At 36.4% G+C, this 23,913-nt stretch overlaps 1 protein-coding gene across 1 annotated transcript in view; it reads right to left on the bottom strand.

The window, feature by feature from the left end:
- Window positions 1-23,913, bottom strand: part of NRK (Nik related kinase) — a 155,549-nt gene that overhangs the window by 50,696 nt on the left and 80,940 nt on the right. Inside the window, exons 6-11 of the mRNA XM_045994442.1 lie at window positions 14,383-14,493; window positions 12,827-12,917; window positions 10,045-10,175; window positions 8,126-8,180; window positions 3,314-3,392; window positions 1,950-2,125 (exon numbers count right to left, since the gene is read on the bottom strand). Coding sequence (XP_045850398.1) covers window positions 1,950-2,125; window positions 3,314-3,392; window positions 8,126-8,180; window positions 10,045-10,175; window positions 12,827-12,917; window positions 14,383-14,493 — 643 coding nt within the window. The remainder of the gene's footprint in view (window positions 1-1,949; window positions 2,126-3,313; window positions 3,393-8,125; window positions 8,181-10,044; window positions 10,176-12,826; window positions 12,918-14,382; window positions 14,494-23,913) is intronic.

Below are 23,913 nucleotides of genomic sequence, written 5' to 3'. Positions count from 1 at the left end.
AGGTTAGTATGATCTACCTTAGTCAATTTTCACCCTTTAATGCTCGGGATGTCAGGTGAATCACAAGGACAAGAGGGTAACCCTTCAAATCACACTTGGTTGGTAATATGGACCATATCCTGGTTCCTAGGCTTACTTTTGCAGTACAATGAAGCTATTACATACAGACTAATTTCTCTGGGCACAGGAAAGGGAATTTTAGCAATTTGGTACCTGCAATCTAAAGAGAAATAATTGAGAAAGACAAAGGGAGAAAGGGACAAGTGAAACTCTTTAGATAGTTGTTGAGCATGGCTTAAAGGTGCGTGAGTTAGATGTGAGGATTTTTTTTTAAGATTTTATTTATTTATTTGACAGACAAAGATCACAAGTAGGCAGAGAAGCAGGCAGAGAGAGAGGGGGGGAAGCAGGCTCCCTGCCAAGCAGAGAGCCCGATGCGGGGCTCGATCTCAGGACCCTGAGATCATGACCTGAGCTGAAGTCAGAGGCTTTAGCCACTGAGCCACCCAGGCGCCCCAGATGTGAGGATTTTATGGCTTAGGCCCACTCTATCTTTGGTCCTTTCAATGAGGGTCATTGAAAATGAGGATCAGGAACAATGGTCTTTCCAATGAAAAGGTAAAAATCTAAATTCTGGATTTTATACTTAATACATTTAACATGTTCAGCTTCTTTCATTTCTGCTATGCTGTACTGAAATATAGAAGCTTACAAACAAGAGTGTTCTTTTGAATTTCCCAAATAAAAATGTTTAAGGCAACTGTATTTATTTATTTTTATTTTTTTTAATATTTTATTTATTTGACAGAGAGAAATCACAACTAGGCAGAGAGGCAGGCAGAGAGAGAGGAGGAAGCAGGCTCCCCGTGAAGCAGAGAGCCCGATGCGGGGCTCGATCCCAGAACCCTGGGATCATGACCTGAGCTGAAGGCAGAGGCTTTAACCCACTGAGCCATCCAGGTAAGGCAACTGTATTTACATCTATGTAATTCCCACATAAATGTGACTTTTCCTGCAGGTAACATTTTGGAACTCTTACAACTCTGGAAATTAGCAAATTCTCAAATAGAAATGGGGTCTTCCCACACCCATTTGAGACTAGCTGGCTTTTGTGATGCTGATCCAATGAATTTTCACCCATGGTTAAATAAATTAATTTCTGCTGCTTCTCACTCCAAAATAGGATACATATAATTATGTAGATGGAAGAAACTCTACTGAGATCAATCGTGTAGCTATTCTGAGAATGACTTCTATGTTTCCAGTTTCCCCTTTTCCATTATATCACCACTCTCAATACTACCCATGGTGCCCCAGATTAAATGTGGAATATGCCATACAATACAATGTTAAAACTTCCTAAGTAGTTTAATCTGGATTTGATGAAAAACCATCCTGCCATTTTTGGTATTAATATTATAGAAATTAACTTTTACCTGCATAAATTAGTTCTTTTAATTACTTCTTATAGAGTTGGAGATTAGTACACAAAACATACTTAATATGGTACACAGAAATTACTTCAAAATTAACAATCAATAGATACATAATTACAAATCTATTTATCTCATTGGAGATAATTAAAATATCCAAGAAAAGAATAGTAAGATATAGATTTTATTACCTTTTCATTTATTTTATCTCTTTAGTTAGTTTTCTTAAAATAAAACTGGCATATCACATAATTTTTCTTGATGCTTTCAAGGTTTTTATAAATATGAACACTTGTCAGTTGTAATTGGCAACAATTTATAATCATATATATACAGATGATCAGGTGAGAGAAAATTAACTGTACATGGCATATTAGTGGAAAAACTAAATGTGGAAGTCCTCAGAATTTTTACTTTCAATCTAATTCTTAAATATTATTTTTTGTGACAAAAATGAATAAAATCTGCTCTCATCTAAATATTCATCCAGTAAGATAAAAGTTGACACATGCCAACCTTTTTTCTGTCTCTTTTTAATGATACCAATAAGATGCTTCTTCAATGACTCAACAACGTGTCCTTCATTTTTTATATTCCAAACAAAAGGGTGATGAAGCATGTTTGCAGAAGTAGGACGAAATAGGAAATTTTTTATCATGCACTTTTCCATGAAGTTGTGGAACTTGCGAGACCTAAAAGAAATGAGTCAAAGGGATAAAAGAGCATCCTCAGGCTTGCCATATCTTCTCCCATCCTCACACATATGCTACTCTTCAGTCATATTTTTGGAGAAAGTTGCCTCTAGTTATAAACTGTCATATGTCTTAAAGCTTGACAATATACATTATACAACAATACCACTCAAACCTCAGATAAACCAGAGTCAATGGCATTTAAATAATAGAAGAAACTTCAATGAGTTCAGAAGTATGTACATGGTATGAAGTCAAGTGGTAGGATGGCAATGGAGTGGTTAATGTGATATATATAGAACATGTATCTAGACTGGTCAGCCCACAAAAGTCACACTTTGAAGTCTGAATGTTTCACTTGACCACACGCCTTTTGAGCTATATAGTTGTAAATGTAATAATCCAAAAATGGTGTTAGTAGCACCAGGACTAATCTTATAAAATGGCCCATGAAAACAGAAGTGTCCAGAAAGCCTGAATCTGTGGGAAGGGTTATATTGAATCACAAGGAAAAATGTCAGCAATCAAATCACAGCCACCACTTCTAGCAGTGCAAGCTATAAACACTCAAAATAAGCAAGAGCTTCTGACATTCAACCAAAAAGCTTTAGTATAAAGCGTTCCCAAGTTAGGTGGCCTTTAATACCCTGAGAGAACAAATCCTCTTCTCTAGGTCTGTGGATGTTTAGTTTAATGGGCCGAACAAGTGAGCTGTATATCACAATCACTGACTACTTATCTAGGCACAGTGAGAAATGTCACAAATGATTTCTGATGGTCCATGCCACTAACGGAGAAACAACTAAACATGCCATTAATTGCAGGGCAGTGAGGTCATCATAATATACTCTGGAAGGTATTACTTATATCTAGTTGGCTAGCTATCTTTTAATGAAAACTAATCATTAGGACCCCCAATTAATGTATTAATTTTAAGGCCAATATTGTCCAACAAAGATGTTGAAACAAGACTAATTAAAACTCATTTTTAATTAATTTAATTTTAATTAATTTAATTTATTAATTAATTTAAATTCAATCAATCAATTTAATTAATTATTTAATTAATTAATTTGATTTGATTTAATTAATTTAAATTTAATTAATCAATTTAATTAATTAAGACTCATTTGCTACATAAAAAGTGTCAAGTTAATGTGTTTAGGAGATTAAATCATTCATCTTTACCATCCACTGGATTTGACTTTGGGGGCAGATTCCCGCAAAATAACAAAGAGGGCTTCCAAAGGCTGAAGATTACACAGGGCTGCAAAGGAAAATAGATATGTTTAGAATGAATGAGAAGGGTAAAAACAGAGCACACTCCTCATTCTAGAGGGGATTCTCGGTGCTCTTTCACATATCATGCTGAATAGACATTAAGGAATAAATAGATACAAGATAATATAATCACAGGAAAATTTCATTTTAATGTAAACAGTCCATTATATAAGATCCTCAAGCTTTACCATTGCCAGGTGTGGCAAATTAATTAAACTACACTGGATAAAGATTTCAAAATGTATGATTGATGATTTCTATCTAGAGAAGTAAACAAAAATAGAGACACTCTTATGTATATTGTGTTGTAGGTATCTACACTTATAAAAATTGAAATATGTCATTATAGGCTTAAGAAGTCAACCAAATTAATAGCTAAGCCCAACAATGTATAAGGAATGATTTATCAGTCTAAAAATATGAGAATAATCTGTTTTGAAAACTGACAGTCCTAAGAAGTAGATTTAGTGTAACTATTAAAACACACCCTCTAGAGTAAAATCACCTGGGTTTAAATCCTAGTTCTTTCTTTGTGACTCAGGCAAATTATTTAACCTAGCTTTGCCCTGGTTTCTTTATCTGAAAAAAAAAATCAGGAATTCCTTCAAAGAGTTGCCATGAGGATTGACCTGCATGTAAAAGTGTCTGGCATAGAGTGGGCACTTAATAAATATTAGCTATTGGTATTACAGTAAAGTTTTAACTATCTGGCACTTCATATCTGTGCCAAATTACAGGACTTCCATTCACTTTTTGAAACACACAGCTATATAAAGAAAAGCCTATTCCATTATACGTCATATAAATTCATTACTTTATTGGTCTGAGAATTTTCTGTAAGCTTCCTTATAAGCATTTAAGTATGTCTTTCACTTTGCTTATTTCCTCTTGTGTTTTGAGTAAAGAAAACCGGCAGTGCAAAAAAATTCCCAAAGGAGAGCCATACTTTAAATTTCTTCTTTCTTGATACATTTTGTTTTATTAAGTTTTTAATTTTAACTCACGGATAGTTAGCACATAATATTATATTATTTTCAGGTATACAATATAAAGATTCAACGATTCTATACATTACTCAGTGTTCATCATGATAAGTGTGCTCTTTGATCTCCATTACCTATTTCACCCCTTTTCCCACCCACTTCCCCTCTGGTACCATCAGTTTGAGTTGAGTGTGTTTCTTGATATGCCTCTCTCTCTCCCTCTCTCTCTTTGCCTGCCTTGTTTCTTAAATTCTACATATGAATGAAATCATATGGTATTTGTCTTTCTTTCACTGATTTATTTCACTTAGCGTAATACTCTAGCTCCATTCATATTGTTGCAAATTGCAAGATTTCATGCCACATCTTTATCCACTCATCTATCAATGGACACTTCCGTGATTTGGCTATTGTAAATAATGCTTCAATAAATGTAGGGGTGCATATATCTTCTCAAATGAATGTTTTTTGGTAAAAATGCAGTACTGCGATTACTGGATCATAAAGTAGTTCTATTTTTAACTTTTTGAGGAACCGCCATCCTATTTTCCACAGTGGCTGTACTGATTTGCATTCCCACCAATAGTACAAGAGGGTTACTTTTTCTCCATATCCTCACCAAAAGGTTTTATCTAGTACTACAAGTGTGTCATTTTCGTGAGGACAATTTGATGTTATTGACTCTTTAGAGTCACCCTTTATCCTCCAAAATTCATATCTAGAAAAACTACAATGCCAAACCGGCCTCTTGTAATAGAGTGATATAAAGGTGATTGTTAAAAGGTCAAGCTTTTTTTTTTCAATTATATAGGTAAAAATTAATAGATGTACAGGTTTATAATTGAGGGCAGAGTTATCCCCAAGCTGAAAAGATCAGGATCAAGAGTGCCCAGGGGGCTCAGTTAGTTAAGTGTCCAACTCTTTATTTTGGTTCAGGTCATGATCTCAGCACCCTGAGACTGAGCCCTGCATCAGGCTCAGTGTAGAGTCTGCTTGAGATTCTCTCCCTCTCCCTTTCTCTCCCTGTCTGCCCCTCTCCCACAACTCATTGGCGTGCATCTGTAGGCACACACTCTCTGTTCTCTCAAGTCAATCAAGTCAATCAATCAATCATTCAATCAGGATCATATTTGATTCTCTTCATTTCTTTACTCTGTCCAGTCAGTCACCAGAATCTGTCCTTTAAACATATTTTAGGTAGGCTTGTACAATATTAAGCAGTTGTCATTTATTAACATTTGAACATCATGCAGTCAACTAACAACATCCTCAGGGGTCAAGACATAGAGCACAGACTAAGGAAATTTTCATTAAGGGAAATGAGAAGTCCACAAAGGAATGGAGCATGTGGGTACAAGAGCTATGTCAAACAGTGGACGTTTCCTATATAGTCTAATTTTAGGAATACCAGCAAATGCTCTGTTTATCCCATATCTAACATGCCTAAATATTTCACATTAGAGTCTCATTTCTTTGAAATAGCAAATCTCTTTTAAAAATACATTTCATAGAGGGTATAATGTTAAGTGAAATAAGTCAGAGAAAGACAGACACCATTTGATTTCACTCATATGTGAAATTTAAGAAACAAAACAAATAAAGAAGAATGAACACAAGTCCTTAAGAAGGTCCTGGTTTGGGATGGTACAGATCTTCTCTCCTCCGAGAGCCTCTATAGCACCCTTTCTATTGGAAATTACTCTCCTTTTTTTTCTTATTTTTTGGGGAGAGACTCACCAATGAAAGAAAGAAATTTTGTTACCTGGACCTCAGAGACAATTATCATATAATTGTCACTTTGGAGAGCCACCTCCTCTGAGATGATAATTATCAAAACCTGGAGGATTTCTGTACTTAAATTAATGACAATAATTTCCATCCAAAGTTAATACTCCAGGCAACATTAGAGGCTAGCAAAAGACCAATGTTTTAGCAGTGTGGTTATTTCAAGTTGCTCATGACCAAAGTTGCAGCATTCCAATTACTTATTTAGGAATGTTTGTCCTACTGTTTTTCTCATTGTGAATTAAGAAGCTCCTGATCCTTACACATATTTTGTAAGAAGTTTGCCATTTGTACTCCATGTAAAACTCCTCTGTACTCCTTCTGTGAGTTTTCTCCTATAATTTAATATTTTTGAATGAAAAAATGAAACAAAATAAAGATTAATCAGGAAATACAAATCTACAAAATGTAGAAAGCTAGTTTTCTGGAAAAGAAATGGCAAGGAACATTCAGAAACAATAGAAAAAATATTCTACTTGATGCAGTCATGTATTCTAAATAAAAACATGCATCAATACTTATATGAAATATATATTGTGAAGAGAAAGAAGAGGAAGAGAAAAGAAGAAGAAGAAGGAGGAGGAGGAGGAGGAGGAGAACTAGAAGAAGAGGAGGAAAAGGAGGAGGAAGGGAGGGGGAGGGGAAAGGAAAGGGAAGGGGGGGAGACAGAAAAAGGAGGAGAAGTTGCTGATCAATATAATATGAGTATGTTCACAAAAACAAATAATCTGGAGATGAAGAGGAATAATATGTATCTTCCCTTTCTTATTTCAATTTTATATATGTGATATACATTTTTTTCCATCATTGACTTTTTATTTACCCAACATAGATACTTTGTAGTTTTGGGGGGCACTAAAAGAGAGGCAGCAGTAACCTGATCTTAATATCTATCCCAGATTTAATCTAAGCTTCTTCTGTGATATCCTAAGGGACAACAGGAATTCTTAACAATCATGTTACTACTATTTTTACCCCTTGAAATTACTCCCATTGGCCTTGAAACACAGTACTAAGATAGTCCAAATTTATAAAGCCTGTTGGGTGAACATTGTGCAGATAAAGCGTGCAGGAACATGGGAACCTACAGGATCTCAGAAAGGTGGAAGCAAAGAAGTTCTACCCCCACTTGCCTGCCCCCCAGCAAATACTCCAGGCATTTCCTCACTTCTCATCCAACAATACCAGAGATGTACTTATCAATTATATCTTTAGATTAAGATATTAAAGACAGTAATTATGCTCTGTTTATGGGGGTCATACATTAGATGGTTATCAATCATTTATAGCCAAGTTCACATTTCAATTTCACTTTCCTATCAGAAAGCAGTGTCCTGAGAGAACAGGATGCTGACAAATCATTTAAATGATGGAGATGAGGGAGAAACAAGAGGAAATTGAGCCTTTTGAGCAATTAAGGCCACTGGAGTGGCTAAAAGGATCAAGGAAGGCACCAAAGGTGAGCTGGAGTGACTTCAAATGAAAAACAAAACAAACAAACAAAAAAACATGAAAACCTGACTTCCCAAGTTTAAGGATTGGTTTGATTTCAAAGAAACACGGGAAGATTTTCTTAACTATCACATTCTGAAACAGTAGCAGTGTGTGACTATAAATATTCTGGAACCTAATTATTCTACCAATCGCTATGTGCTGGAATGGCTTTAGATTCTCATTAGTCAGGACTGTAAGTACAAAATACTTTGAAGCCAAATTGAAACAACACTCAATAGCCTAAAATAATGTATCATAAGGGAAAACACAATGTCTCTCTCTCTCTATATATATCTGGCCATTCTGACTAGAACATTTGATAATCATTGAAAAGGCCATCATTTACAGTTTGGCAATAGTATTATGCCTGTATGACCAGTAGAAGCTAAATGGTACAAGTGGCAGATTTGTACAGCATGCTTCCCCAACTTTTTAATAAATAAACATTTTTACTCACGAGGAGCCCCCTCGGCCATTTCAATAGCAGTGATTCCCACAGACCACACATCACTCTGCGAAAGAAAAAAAAAATGACCCCAAAAAGTCATTTAACAATGGGAAACTAATAGTATTTAGAATCTCAAAACAATCTTCAGGTGGGAAATTGTCAATGCCAGAGCCATTTTATGGGTTTTCTACAATGAACTTTCGTTATAGGCTGGCGTTATAGGAAGACGTTATCTGACCTTTGATCAGCCAGTAACTGCACTACACAACAGGATGATATGGGACAGTGTTCAGTGTAAGGAAAATTATCTCGAATGTATCGCTATTGTTGCCTTAACTGAAATAAAAAAAGGAGCTTGCTGTGAAGAAACCCTATCACATAGATGTATTAGTTGTGCTATCTTAAGTAAATGATTTAACACTCTGTACCTCAGTTTCACTCTATATAAAATGGAGATAATAATGATATCTATCTTATAGCACTGATATGAGTATTAAATGGAATAACATACATAAAAGCACTTTCAGTCAGTTCCTTGAATATAGTATATTGAGAATATACCTATTTTTATTCCAGGAAATTATATTCTAAGAAGCTCAAGGAAATTATCCTCACTATTAACTGTACTTTATGTTTTAGAATGTGGAAAGGGCACAGGGCTGGAGGTATACTGCCTGGCTGTATGACTTCTATAAAAGTTAACTGAATGTTGGGGCGCCTGGGTGGCTCAGTGGGTTAAGGCCTCTGCCTTAGGCTCAGGTCATGATCCCAGGGTCCTGGGATCAAGCCCCACATCGAGCTCTCTGCTCTGCAGGGAGCCTGCTTCCTCCTCTCTCTCTGCCTGCCTCTCTGCCTAGTTGTGATTTCTCTCTGTCAAATAAATAAAATATTAAAAAAAAAGTTAACTGAATGTTGAGAATCTCAGTTAATAGATTTCTTAGCTTCAAAGAATTATTGTGATGGTGTAAGTTGAAGTTTTCTTTCAATTTACATGGGGCTAAAAATTAAAAATAAATAATTAATATAAGAGAAGGTCCTTGGAAGACTGCAAAAAGTTGTTCAGATATAAAGCATCCACTTAAAAGTTGTTTACAGTAAGCCACTTAAAAGAACATTGTGCCTCCACAGGCTCCATAGCATGTAACAGCACTAGACTATAAGCTCTCAATAGATCTGCTTGCAGATAAAGCAGAGGGCATTTAAGGGAAAGGGAAAAAAGATGAGACTTGAATTAATCAACTTCAAGTATTGAGTCCTAGGTTCTACACAACTAAAACCACAATGAATTGTTTGGATGACTTATGATGTGAAAAGTGAGTGTGGTTTTTCCAGTCTATAGCAAATGGGGAGTTCTCTTTCCACATCAGCTTTTTTGAAATGTGTACATAGATGTATATTGTCCAAATTGTAGTTTCAGTGGAAATTTTAATAAATAGCAAGAATTATTTCTTAATTATTCTATTCCACTGGTTTTCAGTGGTTTGGAGGTGAACCATGACAAGGATTTTCTCCTTTACCATGAGTAATCAAATTATCATTTTTTTTTCTTTTTGGAGATAAGTGTGGGGATTAATAATTGGCTTTACATTAATTCATTTTTAAGTTTACAAAGTTCTCTGTCCCTGGAAGTTCAATTTCCATATAAAGCCACATAATATAATATTTCCCCCAAGATATTGCAAGCAACATGAACTAGACATTATTCTTCAAATATGGATAATTCCAATAGTCTACTTTGTCTAAATTCTTTAAAAATACTGTATTTATGCATATAATCAAACCACTATATGAATAGCAGCTAGTATTTCTTACTAGAGTTTAATGTGAAAGGAGTTGCCTGTTTTTTATTCTTTTATCATTTAAAAGTAAACAGTAGTCAAAAGCCCTTTCCAAACTTTGATTCTCACTATCTGAATCCTCACACTTACTCTGTAATCATAGGAACGTCTCGGATCTTCATCACAGTCAATCACTTCAGGTGCCATCCAGTATGGTGTTCCAATGAAACTATTTCTCCTCCCATTAGTTCTGCTCACCTGGGCACTCACTCCAAAATCCACTGCAAAATTCAGCATATATAAAAATAATTAATCAGTAACAAAGAGCTCAATAAGTTATTTCTTTAATTTGGAAAGCCAATACAAAATCCACAATGGATAACAGATTTTCATTCCAGCCCAGAAAACTTTACCATGAAGTCTACTCCAGGAATACTGGGAAATAGACTTTTGCTGCTATTTATGTTGGAAAGAGACTCAGAAGTGCTATTATAAATCTACAGTAGGTTTGGCTGAGTTTACCATGAACATTAAAAATAAAGTTCCATCAGTATACCCCGAACCTCTGAAGTGATAACATATGTAGTGTTTGGACCTGCCATCCGCTGGAGGAATACCAACACTATAGGCAACATCTAAGAAATCTAAAATCTATTAGTAGTTTATTAGGAAGCCTCATTTATGACATTAGAAAGTCCTATTACACCAATGAAGAAAAGTTATTTTTCTGCTACAATTTAGTTCAAATTTTTCTACAGATCTCCTGAATCAGATGCAAATATTTATTGTGGTATCTATATCTTAGTTTAGACTATAAAAGTTCAGTCTTCTATTCATCTGTGGGATACATTATAAGAAAATATTTAGTATGGTATCCTCAGTAACAGACAGAAAAAAAAAGGCCAAAGTAGACTGGAGTTATTTAGTCCAGAAAAAATAAGATGAAAAATGAAAGTAGATGAATTTTTTTCAGGGATGAAAAATGAAGTAGATTTTCTAATTTAGAATGGTTTCCAGGAATCTAAAGGATGGAGAACAACACTGACTGAATAGTAGTTTGAAGAACTTAAGAGAAGAAATGAAAAATTTTAAAGTTAGTAGTTTAAAGTAGATTTAAGGAAGGATTTAACAAAACAAGAAAAGTCTGTAATATGTGAAAGTCATCACTGGATGTTAAACAATCTTATTATCTAGATTTTTTTTTTGAGAATACATTTAATCAAAGTTCAATATTCTTATTGTCCCTTGAGGGCGAACTTTAAGGGCAAGAGATACCTATGTCAGCCATGAGTTAATATATATGACATTTAGGGAAGAAAATGAAAGGGGTGATGAGTGGAAGGAAAGGAAAATAGAAAAGCTTAAAATTTAGATAAAAGTAGAGATTGATTACTGATCAATTGCTATTGCAATACAGTTACTTTCCAGTCTCTTTCAACACTCCCTCTGATGTCCTTGGGTTTGCCTTCTGCAATCTTCTTATGATATGTTGCTTAAACATACACTGGAATCTGAGGAAATGTAAAACCAAATGTATAATGGTTGTATGTAAAATGAGCCTGATTAAATTCTAATCCAGTGCTAAAAGGTCTCTCCTACAGGGTAGAGTCATAAGTGTGTGGACTCATTTAGTGTGTGGACTTTGTGACAGAATTTTCAGTGGCACTTCATTTATTTACAGTGTCTCTTCTTCTGTGTTGCAAATGGTACCGAAATTATTGGAAATTACCGAATTGTAAATTACAAATTACCGAAATTTGCAAATTTGCAAATTGCAATTTGCAAAAATTGCAAGTTACTGAAATATATGGGAGTGCTTTCACATGTGAACATACTGTGTATATAACTTTGTAACAGACTATTTATCCTGTACATTTGAATGTGAGGTCAAAATTCTCCTTATATATTAACAGTGTCTTAATACTATGTTCTTAGATTTGTAGCTTTTAGACACATAAGACATTATACATTTTCTTGAAATTACTTTTTTTTCTTATTTCAAGAGCAATTACCTCAAGCTTCTTCCACAAATATTCAATGAAAACATTCTCAATGAATGAACAAAATTCCTACTGTTGTTTTTGTTCATCAGGAAAATGGGAACTATCCTAAGGTCATGCTGGAGACATGGAAGGCAAGAACTGATTATCATTTAAAAATAATACAGGATTTAATAACCAATGATTTACATTCTATAGCAATGAAGTTATCTGCCATTGCATAGTACTGACATTATTTTTATGGTATTATTTAAAAACCAACCAACAATATTTATTTTGAACATTAAAGGATGCAATAAATTGTGTCCTGTGTTCCTGTGAGACAATATGTGTGGTTGTTTTTGAATAAATTATGCCATTTTGAATCCTGGAATAGAAAACCAAGGACTTTCTAGTCTTTTGATTTCTAATTTTGAACTTGATCTGGATACTATGGGAGCAACTAATATCAGTTCTTTAAATATTTGAGGGAAAATTCCAAAGAAGCAATTTGTATTTAATTAATTTAAAAGTTCTTTCATATTATTTGGAAAATATGATTTTGTGATGTGGAAGAATTATCTTTTCGTTTCCTTGTCCATGGCATAGAAACTTGCACAAAATAAATACTCAATTCAATTATTAAAATAAATATAATATCTATACTTAATAGAGAGTAAAACAATGACCAAAATGTAAGCCTTCCATTAGAATTTAGAAGTTTTTAACCACATGATTTCAGAGAAGCAGTAAAAGGTGCATTTTTCTCCTACTCCACCTAACTCCTTCCCCAAACAAATTTTCAAATTTTGACTGGTTTTGCAAGCAAGGAAAACACAGCCTAAATAAGTAGAGGATATTCTTAGTGACATGATAGAAAATACAGTTATCTTAAAGGCCCCATCTCCATTAAAATATTTGGGGCCTCACTTAAAGTACAAGAACAAACTTACCAAGTTTTACTTCAGCATTATGAGTCAGTAGCACATTCTGACCTTTGATGTCCCGGTGAATTACACGGTGTGCATGAAGATGAGCTAGGCCCTGCACATAGATAGATACGTATTTATTCAAAAAGTCACATCAATATATATACATTTTCTCTTTTTCTGTTAACGTTCTTAGTATTTTTAGAAGATCTTTTGGTAAGAAAAATGGTCCAGACTTGCATTTTTTAGACAAAATTCTTTCTTTAGGCTGGAATTACTACAACCAGTTCCCAGAAATTCTACTTTTGGCTATAAGGAAAGGAAAATAAATCAGGAAAACCATGAAAGGAAAAGAACACCAAAAAGTAATATTTTGATACATTGGGCCATATACCTTCCTTTCTAGTCTCCATATTTCCAACTAACCATAAGAATGAAGACATGGACATCTTAAATATCATAGCTCAGCCACTGTTTTACTCTATTCCTCATCCAACCATTTGTTTAATCCAAAATATTTTCTAGTCAACCTTGTAGGCTGAGAATTTGGGGGAATATGGAAATTCATTTTAAAGCATTTGCAATTTGTATTGGCTCACCATGCTTGATCCAACCTATTCACCACTAAAACTAACCTGTGACCTGGCTTCAAAGAGAAATCTCCTGATAATAACTTGGGATTAATAATAGAAGTAACAGTAAAAATGGCTAATATTTATTGAGTCATTAAATTTATTTTAGTTTTTTTTCCCAGGACTGTGCTAACTGCTTTACATGGAGGAAATTATGAAATCATCACTGCAATCCTTTGAGGACATCACCCCACATCAAGAAAGTGAGATTTTGAAAATTAAGTAACTGATTCAAGGACACAAATATAATAAGTGATGAACCAGAAATTAAACTCAGTCCTGAATTTACACTCAACTAGTTATACTATTAACAACAAGTGAATCCAATTAAGATATAAAGAAGACCATTCTAACATTACATATCAGTGGTGGTATTCAGTTCTGTTAATATCCTCCTCTAGTGACCCTAAGAATTTAAACCACAGAGAAAAATTTGAGTGTGGTAGACTAAGAAGATTGTTCTCATCCAGTCTGGTATTCAAAATAAAGCAAGTTTTAAAGCAGGACATTATTGAAATAGGATATCTGTCTGCAAAATGGTTATGGATGGTTTGGGTCCATTCAGTTAACTGACTTTTGTCTCACTTTTTTCTTAATCTCTAATGATAGTGCTACTTTTTTAAAAGAACTCTAAAAATCTAAATAATGTAATAAATATTCCAAGTGGTTATTTCCATGATCTAATGAACACAACAGTCTAACTCTGACAGAGCCATTAAAAACCATGATTTGGAAGGGCCTGGGTACCCACCTTTCAGTCTACCCAAAGTTAAGGACATCATCTGAAAATCTCCTCTCTCTAAAGCTATTTAGGTATTTGGTATCCTGATCTAGAGGCTATGTTCAGAATTTCTTGAACCATCCTATATGGGCAGGTATAAGGTACATTGCATATATTACTCCCAGGTGTTTTCAAGGCCAGGGGAGAACGACTATATGAAGACTCACCTGAAGGATTTCTCGGCAGATATATGCAATCCAATCTTCTTTCAAACTCTGATTTCTGGTCATTCTCACTACATCAGTGACTGAGCCTGCTGCACATAACTCCATCACCATCTACAGGGAATCCAGTAAAGTGTCAAGAATTAGAAAGTAATTCTCTGAAAATATCTGGAGAGTTTTAGTCCATATGGCTTGTATTTATATGTGATGTTTAGAGATTAAGACACTGCAAAGACTGGCTCAGTTGTCTGGGGGAGGTCTCTAAAGGCTAGTGGAATTTAAAAAAGTTGGAACATATCCAGGGATCTGTGGAAGGAGGAAAAGGAGGTATCACACCAGGGATATTTAACAAGGAGGTGGAATTTGAGCTAAGCCTTGAAGGATAGATAATGTTTGAATGTACTGAGGAGGAAGAACATTCAGTTTATTGAAAACAGAATGATCAAGCTTGTTTAGAAAGAAGCTTGTAAAGGAGACAAGCCTGAGTGATGACTGGAGCTCAAGGGAAAAATACTGCTGAGGGAACAATTTGATGGCGTGTGAAAAAAACAGGAAAGCAGGATCTCAAAAGAATTTAAACCTCAAAATTAAGGCAAGACTGGTATTTATTGTTTTGTTTTTATTTTAAATTCTAGACTATTTTTCCCTAAGATACTGGCAAACTATAATTTCAAGGGAGAAACTGTCAATTGCATTCCTATAGGGCATTTTTTCCCCAAATGATTTTACTGCTAAAGAAAGTCTATTTTAAGGTTACTATCACTGACAGCATCTCATTCAGTTATTACTTTATTAATAAACTAAATTTCTCAGAAAATTTATCTTGTTGCCATCAATGAATCAGGGGGCCAACTAGTAAATTTCCTTTCCCACTTTAGCTAACCAGAGGACTGGCCAATGTGAAAGAGAATATACCTATTATAAACAACCCAGAAAACCTTTCTTTAAGCACAGGCTTATGCATCAGTGTCTGTGTCAAAACTGTTATATAAATAAAACAAAACATGTCTTTTTTGAACTGTAGGAAAGCTAATTAATTTTCCTTCTTCTAAGAAGGAAACCAAAAAAAAAATAGGCCCCAAACATGAATATTTAAAAGTCTACCTTAATCACTCTTTAATTTACATTTGTTCACAACTAATATTACAGCATGTCTTTAACCTGAGTATACTCTCATGAAACAGAAGAGAAGAATCAAACAAAACTAATAACACAGATAAGCCACAAAAGCTCAATTTTCATGTTAAACGGGCACGACATGTACAACTGTGGTAATGGAAGAAAAGAGACTCATTTTAAATCATGACAAACCTGAATTATAGTTATTCATTCAGATGTACCTTGGAAGTCTTGCTAATACTACCTGAGTCAGAAAAGCTCTACTCTGAAAGGAATGTAAGACACTCTCAATTATTTTCCCAGCTTTGTATGCATGATGCCCGGCACATATACTTTATAATTGGTAAGTATTTAGTCATTTACTTACTTCCTATTTGTTTTGATTAAAATAGGCAAGAAATTGTAAATGGTCTCATGAAAACTCTTAGCTCCACAAATAATTTATTCATCCCTCAGATCGCCGTTCAAGGAAAATTTCCTCAAAGAAGAGTTTCTCGTTCCCTAACTTAATTTAGATTCCTTTGTTATTTGCCCACATAGAAGCATGTTATTTCCCTTCTGACCAATTAATTATCTATTCATATGTGTCATTATTTGAGTGCTACCAGTCATTGCAAGTGAATTGTAAGCCCTGATAGGTCAGGGACATGTCTATTCAGCTCATCCATGTATCCTCAGAATCTAGCAGAAGGAATGGCAAATAGATTTTTAAAAAATATTTCATTTATTTATTTAACAGAGAGAGAGAGAGAGAGCAAGAGAGCATATGAACAAGCAGGGGCAGCTGCAGGCAGAGGGAAAGGGAGAAGCAGGCTCCCTTCTCTCTGAGCAGGGAGCCAGATGTCAGTCTCAATCTCAGGACCCTGGGATCATGACCTGAGCTGAAGGCAGATGCCTAACCAACTGAGTCTCCCAGGGGCCCCAAATAGATGGGTTCTGGATGCCTATGTTAAATGATTGAATGAATTGAGTACTGTTAAATATACCAATAAGGAGACTGCTGTATAGGTAAAAGGAAAAAAAATGTAAGTAAAACTATATTAAAAGACAAATTTTGTATGCCAAAAATATGCCAGTAGCCATTAAAGCTATGTAGCAATAATTAGTAAAATGTCAACTGCAGTTGTCAGAAAATAGAAATATACTTATCTGGATATTTGGAAGAAAATAGAGTTAAAATGAAGATTTCAGGTTCTCAAGGTGTGGTACCCAGACCAGTAGCATGAATATCACCTGTGAATTGGTTAAGTTCAGATTCATGGACCCACAGCCCACACCAACTGAATCAGAAACTAGGGGTGGAGCTCAGCCATCTATATTTTATCAGGCTTTCCAAGAGATTCTCATGCATGCTAAAGTTTGAACACCATGATTTCAATTCAATCCCTTGTTGAAAACCTTTCTATAATGTCCACATTCTTCCTAAAGTCCATTATATGAAGTGTAACAATCTTTCCTTGAAAACTGAAAATTCTGAAAATTCTTAATTATTATTTTAGAAGAAACAATGCTATTCTTGACTTGACCCAGAAATGGAAATGTAGCCGGCAAGTGTATACTGACTTTACTTATGTTCTAAATATCCCCCTTTTCTTTTTCCATTTTATTTTTTCAGCGTAACAGTATTCATTCTTTTGCACAACACCCAGTGCTCCATGCAAAACGTGCCCTCCCCATTACCCACCACCTGTTCCCCCAACCTCCCACCCCTGACCCTTCAAAACCCTCAGGTTGTTTTTCAGAGTCCATAGTCTCTTATGGTTCGCCTCCCCTTCCAAATATTTTTTTTAATAAACATATAATGTATTTTTATCCCCAGGGGTACAGGTCTATGAATCGCCAGATTTACACACTTCACAGCACTCACGATAGCACTTACCCTCCCCAATGTCCATAGCCCCCTCCCCCTCTCCCAATCCCACCTCCCCCCAGCAACCCCCAGTTTGTTTTGTGAGATTAAGAGTCCTTTATGGTTTGTCTCCCTCCCAATCCCATCTTGTTTCATTTATTCTTCTCCTATCCCCCTACCCCTCCATGTTGCTTCTCCATGTCCTCATATCAGGGAGATCATATGATAGTTGTCTTTCTCTGATTGACTTATTTCACTAAGCATGATACGCTCTAGTTCCATCCACGTCGTCCCAAATGGCATGATTTCATTTCTTTTGATGGCTGCATAGTATTCCATTGTGTATATATACCACATCTTCTTTATCCATTCATCTGTTGATGGACATCTAGGTTCTTTCCATAGTTTGGCTATTGTAGACATTGCTGCTATAAACATTCGGGTGCACGTGCCCCTTCGGATCACTATGTTTGTATCTTTAGGGTAAATACCCAGTAGTGCAATTGCTGGGTCATAGGGTAGTTCTATTTTCAACATTTTGAGGAACCTCCATGCTGTTTTCCAGAGTGGTTGCACCAGCTTGCATTCCCACCAACAGTGGAGGAGGGTTCCCCTTTCTCCACATCCTCTCCAGCATCTGTCATTTCCTGACATGTTAATTTTAGCCATCCTGACTGGTGTGAGGTGATATCTCATTGCTGTTTTGATTTGTATTTCCCTGATGCCGAGTGACGTGGAGCACTTTTTCATGTGTCTGTTGGCCATCTGGATGTCTTCTTTGCAGAAATGTCTGTTCATGTCCTCTGCCCATTTCTTGATTGGATTGTTTGTTCTTTGGGTGTTGAGTTCGCTAAGTTCCTTATAGATTTTGGATACTAGCCCTTTATCTGATATGTCGTTTGCAAATATCTTCTCCCATTCTGTCAGTTGTCTTTTGGTTTTGTTAACTGTTTCCTTTGCTGTGCAAAAGCTTTTGATCTTGATGAAATCCCAATAGTTCATTTTTGCCCTTGCTTCCCTTGCCTTTGCCGTTGTTCCTAGGAAGATGTTGCTGCGGCTGAGGTCGAAGAGGTTGCTGCCTGCATTCTCCTCAAGGATTTTGATGGATTCCTTTCTCACATTGAGGTCCTTCATCCATTTGGAGTCTATTTTCGTGTGTGGTGTAAGGAAGTGGTCCAATTTCATTTTTCTGCATGTGGCTGTCCAATTTTCCCAGCACCATTTATTGAAGAGGCTGTCTTTTTTCCATTGGACATTCTTTCCTGCTTTGTCGAAGATTAGTTGACCATAGAGTTGAGGGTCGATTTCTGGGCTCTCTATTCTGTTCCACTGATCTATGTGTCTGTTTTTGTGCCAGTACCATGCTGTCTTGATGATGACGGCTTTGTAATAGAGCTTGAAGTCCGGAATTGTGATGCCACCAACTTTGGCTTTCTTTTTCAATATTCCTTTGGCTATTCGAGGTCTTTTCTGGTTCCATATAAATTTTAGGATTATTTGTTCCATTTCTTTGAAAAAAATGGATGGTATTTTGATAGGGATTGCATTAAATGTGTAGATTGCTTTAGGTAGCATAAACATTTTCACAATATTTATTCTTCCAATCCAGGAGCATGGAACATTTTTCCATTTTTTTGTGTCTTCCTCAATTTCTTTCATGAGTACTTTATAATTTTCTGTGTATAGATTCTTAGTCTCTTTGGTTAGGTTTATTCCTAGGTATCTTATAGTTTTGGGTACAATTGTGAATGGGATTGACTCCTTCATTTCTCTTTCTTCAGTCTTGTTGTTGGTGTACAGAAATGCAACTGATTTCTGTGCATTGATTTTATATCCTGACACTTTACTGAATTCCTGTACAAGTTCTAGCAGTTTTGGAGTGGAGTCTTTTGAGTTTTCCACATATAGTATCATATCATCTGCGAAGAGTGATAGTTTGACTTCTTCTTTACCAATTTGGATGCCTTTAATTTCTTTTTGTTGTCTGATGCTGAGGCTAGGACTTCTAGTACTATGTTGAATAGCAGTGGTGATAATGGACATCCCTGCCGTGTTCCTGATCTTAACGGAAAAGCTTTCAGTTTTTCTCCATTGAGAATGATATTTGCGGTGGGTTTTTCATAAATGGCTTTGATAATATTGAGGTATGTGCCCTCTATCCCCACACTTTGAAGAGTTTTGATCAGGAAGGGATGCTGTACTTTGTCAAATGCTTTTTCAGCATCTATTGAGAGTATCATATGGTTCTTATTCTTTCTTTTATTAATGTGTTCTATCACATTGATTGATTTGCGGATGTTGAACCAACCCTGCAGCCCTGGAATAAATCCCACTTGATCGTGGTGAATAATCCTTTTAACGTACTGTTGAATCCTATTGGCTAGTATTTTGGCGAGAATTTTTGCGTCTGTGTTCATCAAGAATATTGGTCTGTAGTTCTCTTTTTTGGTGGGATCCTTGTCTGGTTTTGGGATCAAGGTGAGGCTGGCCTCATAAAATGAGTTTGGAAGTTTTCCTTCCATTTCTATTTTTTGGAACAGTTTCAGGAGAATAGGAATGAGTTCTTCTTTAAATGTTTGGTAGAATTCCCCTGGGCAGCCATCTGGCCCTGGGCTTTTGCTTGGAGATTTTTGATGACTGTTTCAATCTCCTTACTGGTTATGGGCCTGTTCAGGTTTTCTATTTCTTCCTGGTTCAGTTGTGGTAGTTTATATGTCTCTAGGAATGCATCCATTTCTTCCAGATTATCAAATTTGTTGGCGTAGAGTGCTCATAGTATGTTCTTATAATTGTATTTCTTTGGTGTTAGTTGTGATCTCTTCTCTTTCATTCATGATTTTATTTATTTGGGTCCTTTCTCTTTTCTTTTTGATGAGTCTGGCAAGGGGGTATCAATCTTATTTATTCTTTCAAAGAACCAGCTCCTAGTTTCATTGATTTTTTCTATTGTTTTTTTGGTTTCTATTTCATTGATTTCTGCTCTCATCTTTATGATTTCTCTTCTCCTGCTGGGTTTAGGGTTTCTTTCTTGTTCTTTCTCCAGCTCCTTTACGTGTAGGGTTAGGTTGTGTACTTGAGACCTTTCTTGTTTCTTGAGAAAGGCTTGTACCGCTATATATTTTCCTCTCAGGACTGCCTTTGCTGTGTCCCACAGATTTTGAACTGTTGTGTTTTCATTATCATTTGTTTCCATGAATTTTTTCAATTCTTCTTTAATTTCCTGGTTAACCCATTCATTCTTTAGAAGGATGCTGTTTAGTCTCCATGTATTTGGGTTCTTTCCAGCTTTCCTCTTGTGATTGAGTTCTAGCTTCAGAGCATTGTGGTCTGAAAATATGCAGGGAATGATCCTGATCTTTTGATACCGGTTGAGACCTGATTTGTATCCCAGGATGTGATCTATTCTGGAGAAGGTTCCATGTGCACTAGAGAAGAATGTGTATTCTGTTGCTTTGGGATGAAATGTTCTGAATATATCTGTGATGTCCATCTGGTCCAGTGTGTCATTTAAGGCCTTTATTTCCTTGTTGATCTTTGGCTTGGATGATCTGTCCATTTCAGTGAGGGGAGTGTTAAAGTCCCCTACTATTATTGTATTCTTATTGATGTGTTTCTTTGATTTTGTTATTAATTGGTTGATATAGTTGGCTGCTCCCACGTTAGGGGCATAGATATTTAAAATTGTTAGATCTTCTTGTTGGACAGACCCTTTGAGTAGGATATAGTGTCCTTCCTCATCTCTTATTATAGTCTTTGGCTTGAAATCTAATTGATCTGATATAAGGATTGCCACCCCAGCTTTCTTCTGATGCCCATTAGCATGGTAAATTGTTTTCCACCCCCTCACTTTAAATCTGGAGGTGTCTTCCCCTCTAAAATGAGTTTCTTGTAGGCAACATACTGATGGGTTTTGTTTTTTTATCCATTCTGATACCCTGTGTCTTTTGATTGGGGCATTTAGCCCATTAACATTCAGGGTAACTATTGAGAGATATGAATTTAGTGCCATTATTAGCCTGTAAGGTGACTGTTACTGTATATTGTCTCTGTACCTTTCTGATCTACTACTTTTAGGCTCTCTCTTTGCTTAGAGGACCCCTTTCAATATTTCCTGGAGAGCTGGTTTGGTGTTTGCAAATTCTTTCAGTTTTTGTTTGTCCTGGAAGCTTTTGATCTCTCCTTCTATTTTCAATGATAGCCTAGCTGGATAGAGTATTCTTGGCTGCATGTTTTTCTCGTTGAGTGCTCTGAATATATCATGCCAGCTCTTTCTGGCCTGCCAGGTCTCTGTGGATAAGTCTGCCGCCAATCTAATATTTTTACCATTGTATGTTACAGACTTCTTTTCTCGGGCTGCTTTCAGGATTCTCTCTTTGTCACTAAGACTTGTCAATTTTACTATTAGGTGACGGGGTGTGGACCTATTCTTGTTGACTTTGAGGGGGGTTCTCTGCATCTCCTGGATTTTGATGCTTGTTCCCTTTGCCATATTAGGGAAATTCTCTCCAATGATTCTCTCCAATAGACCTTCTGCTCCGCTCTCTGTTTCTTCTTCTTCTGGAATCCCAATTATTTTAATGTTGTTTCGTCTTATGGTGTCAGTTATCTCTCGAATTCTCCCCTCCTGGTCCAGTAGCTGTTTGTCCCTCTTTTGTTCGGCTTCTTTATTCTCTGTCATTTGGTCTTCTATATCACTAATTCTTTCTTCTGCCTCATTTATCCTAGCAGTGAGAGCCTCCATTTTTTATTGCACCTCATTAATAGCTTTTTTGATTTCAACTTGGTTAGATTTTAGTTCTTTAATTTCTCCAGAAAGGGCTTTAATATCTCCAGAGAGGGTTTCTCTAATATCTTCCATGCCTTTTTCGAGCCCAGCTAGAATGTTCAGAATCATCATTCTGAAGTCTTGATCTGACATATTACCCATGTCTGTGTTGATTAGGTCCCTAGCCTTCGGTACTGTCTCTTGTTCTTTTGTTTGTGGTGATTTTTTCTGCCTTGTCATTTTGTCCAGATAAGAGGATATGAAGGATCAAATAAAGTACTAAAAGGGTGGCAAAGACCCCAGAAAAATGCGCTGTAACCAAATCAGAAGAGACCCCTAATTGTGGGGGGGAGAAAGCGAATAAAAACAGGTTCTGAAAAAAAAGGAAAAAAAAAAGGAAAAAAAAAGAAAAAAATTTAAAAAATAAAACAAATAAAAAAATATAAAAAAGAAAGAAAAAATATATATATTTAGATGAACTAATCAAAAAACGTTAAAAAAGAAAAGGGTAAAAGTTTTTAAAAAATTTAGCAGAAGAAGAAAAAAGAAAAAAGAAAAAAAATTGAAAAAAGAAAAAAAAAAACTGACGTAGCCGCAAGACTAAAGAATCATGGGGAGAAAGCCATGAGTTCCGTGCTTTGCTTTCTCCTCCTCTGGAATTGCTCTGCTGTCTTAGGAATGAACCTGCTTTCTCCTTGATAGATGAACTTCGTCCTGGCTGGATATTTTGTTGATCTTCTGGGGGAGGGGCCTGTTGTAGTGACTCTCAAGTGTCTTTGCCTGAGGCGGGATTGCACCGCCCTTACCGGCGGCCAGACTAAGTAATCGGCTCGGATTCGCTTTTGGGAGCTTCTGTTCCCTGAACGCTTTCCGTAGAGTTCCGGAGGACGGGAATGAAAATGGCGGCCTCCTAGTCTCCGGCCCGGAGGAGCCGAGAGCCTGGGGCCCCACTCCTCAGTGCGCCCCCAGAGGACAGCACCCAATCACTCCCGTATCCCCAGCCTCCAGCCGCGCTCCGAGCTCACCCAGCCCGCGACCATTTCAAGGTAACCCCGAGCTGAGAGTTCAGTCCTCGGCTCTGTCTCTGCAGCCGGCTTCTCTGTTCTAATACCTGCGAGCTTTCCGACACTCTGACACCCCCGATCCTTCTGTGACCCTGCAGGGCCTGGGGCCACGCTGACCCCGCGTGGGCTTCACCCTGGTTTAGCCTCTGGAGCAATGTCCCTCAGTGGAACAGACTTTTAAAAGTCCTGATTTTGTGCTCTGTTCCTCCGCCGCTTGCCGGGAGCCGGCCCCTCCCCCCGCGGTCTATCTTCCCGTCGTTTTAGATTCACTTCTCCGCCAGTCCTACCTTTCAGAAAGTGGTTGATTTTCTGTTTCTAGAGTTGCTGTTCTTCTTCTCTTCGCTCTCCCGTTGGATTTGTAGGTGTTTGCAATGTTTAGATAAGCTATCGAGCTGATCTCCTGCTACCTGATGTAGTCTCAGGCTGCTACTTCTCCGCCATCTTGACTCCTCCCCCCCTAAATATCCCCTTTTAAATAAGCATATCTTTGACCAAAACTCATATTCTTGTAATTTGACTGTTTCTGCTATAGTGGGAAGCAGCAACAATTCTGGTAACTGTAGTGTAGGTTTTAGATGCCCTCTAAAATTTACATCTCATTGATTAGTAATTTGTGATAGTACAGACATAAAATGACAAAGATAAAGGGAAATTCACCTAACTAACCATTTAGAAAAGAACGGCTAGGAGTTATGTTTAAACATAAGTGCATATACTTAAAAACAATTAAATGCATC

Source organism: Meles meles, chromosome X (genome assembly GCF_922984935.1).
Source record: "Meles meles chromosome X, mMelMel3.1 paternal haplotype, whole genome shotgun sequence".
Taxonomy (NCBI): domain Eukaryota; kingdom Metazoa; phylum Chordata; class Mammalia; order Carnivora; family Mustelidae; genus Meles; species Meles meles.
Note: the sequence above shows the minus strand (reverse complement) of the source record. Positions and strands in the feature narration are given on the sequence as shown.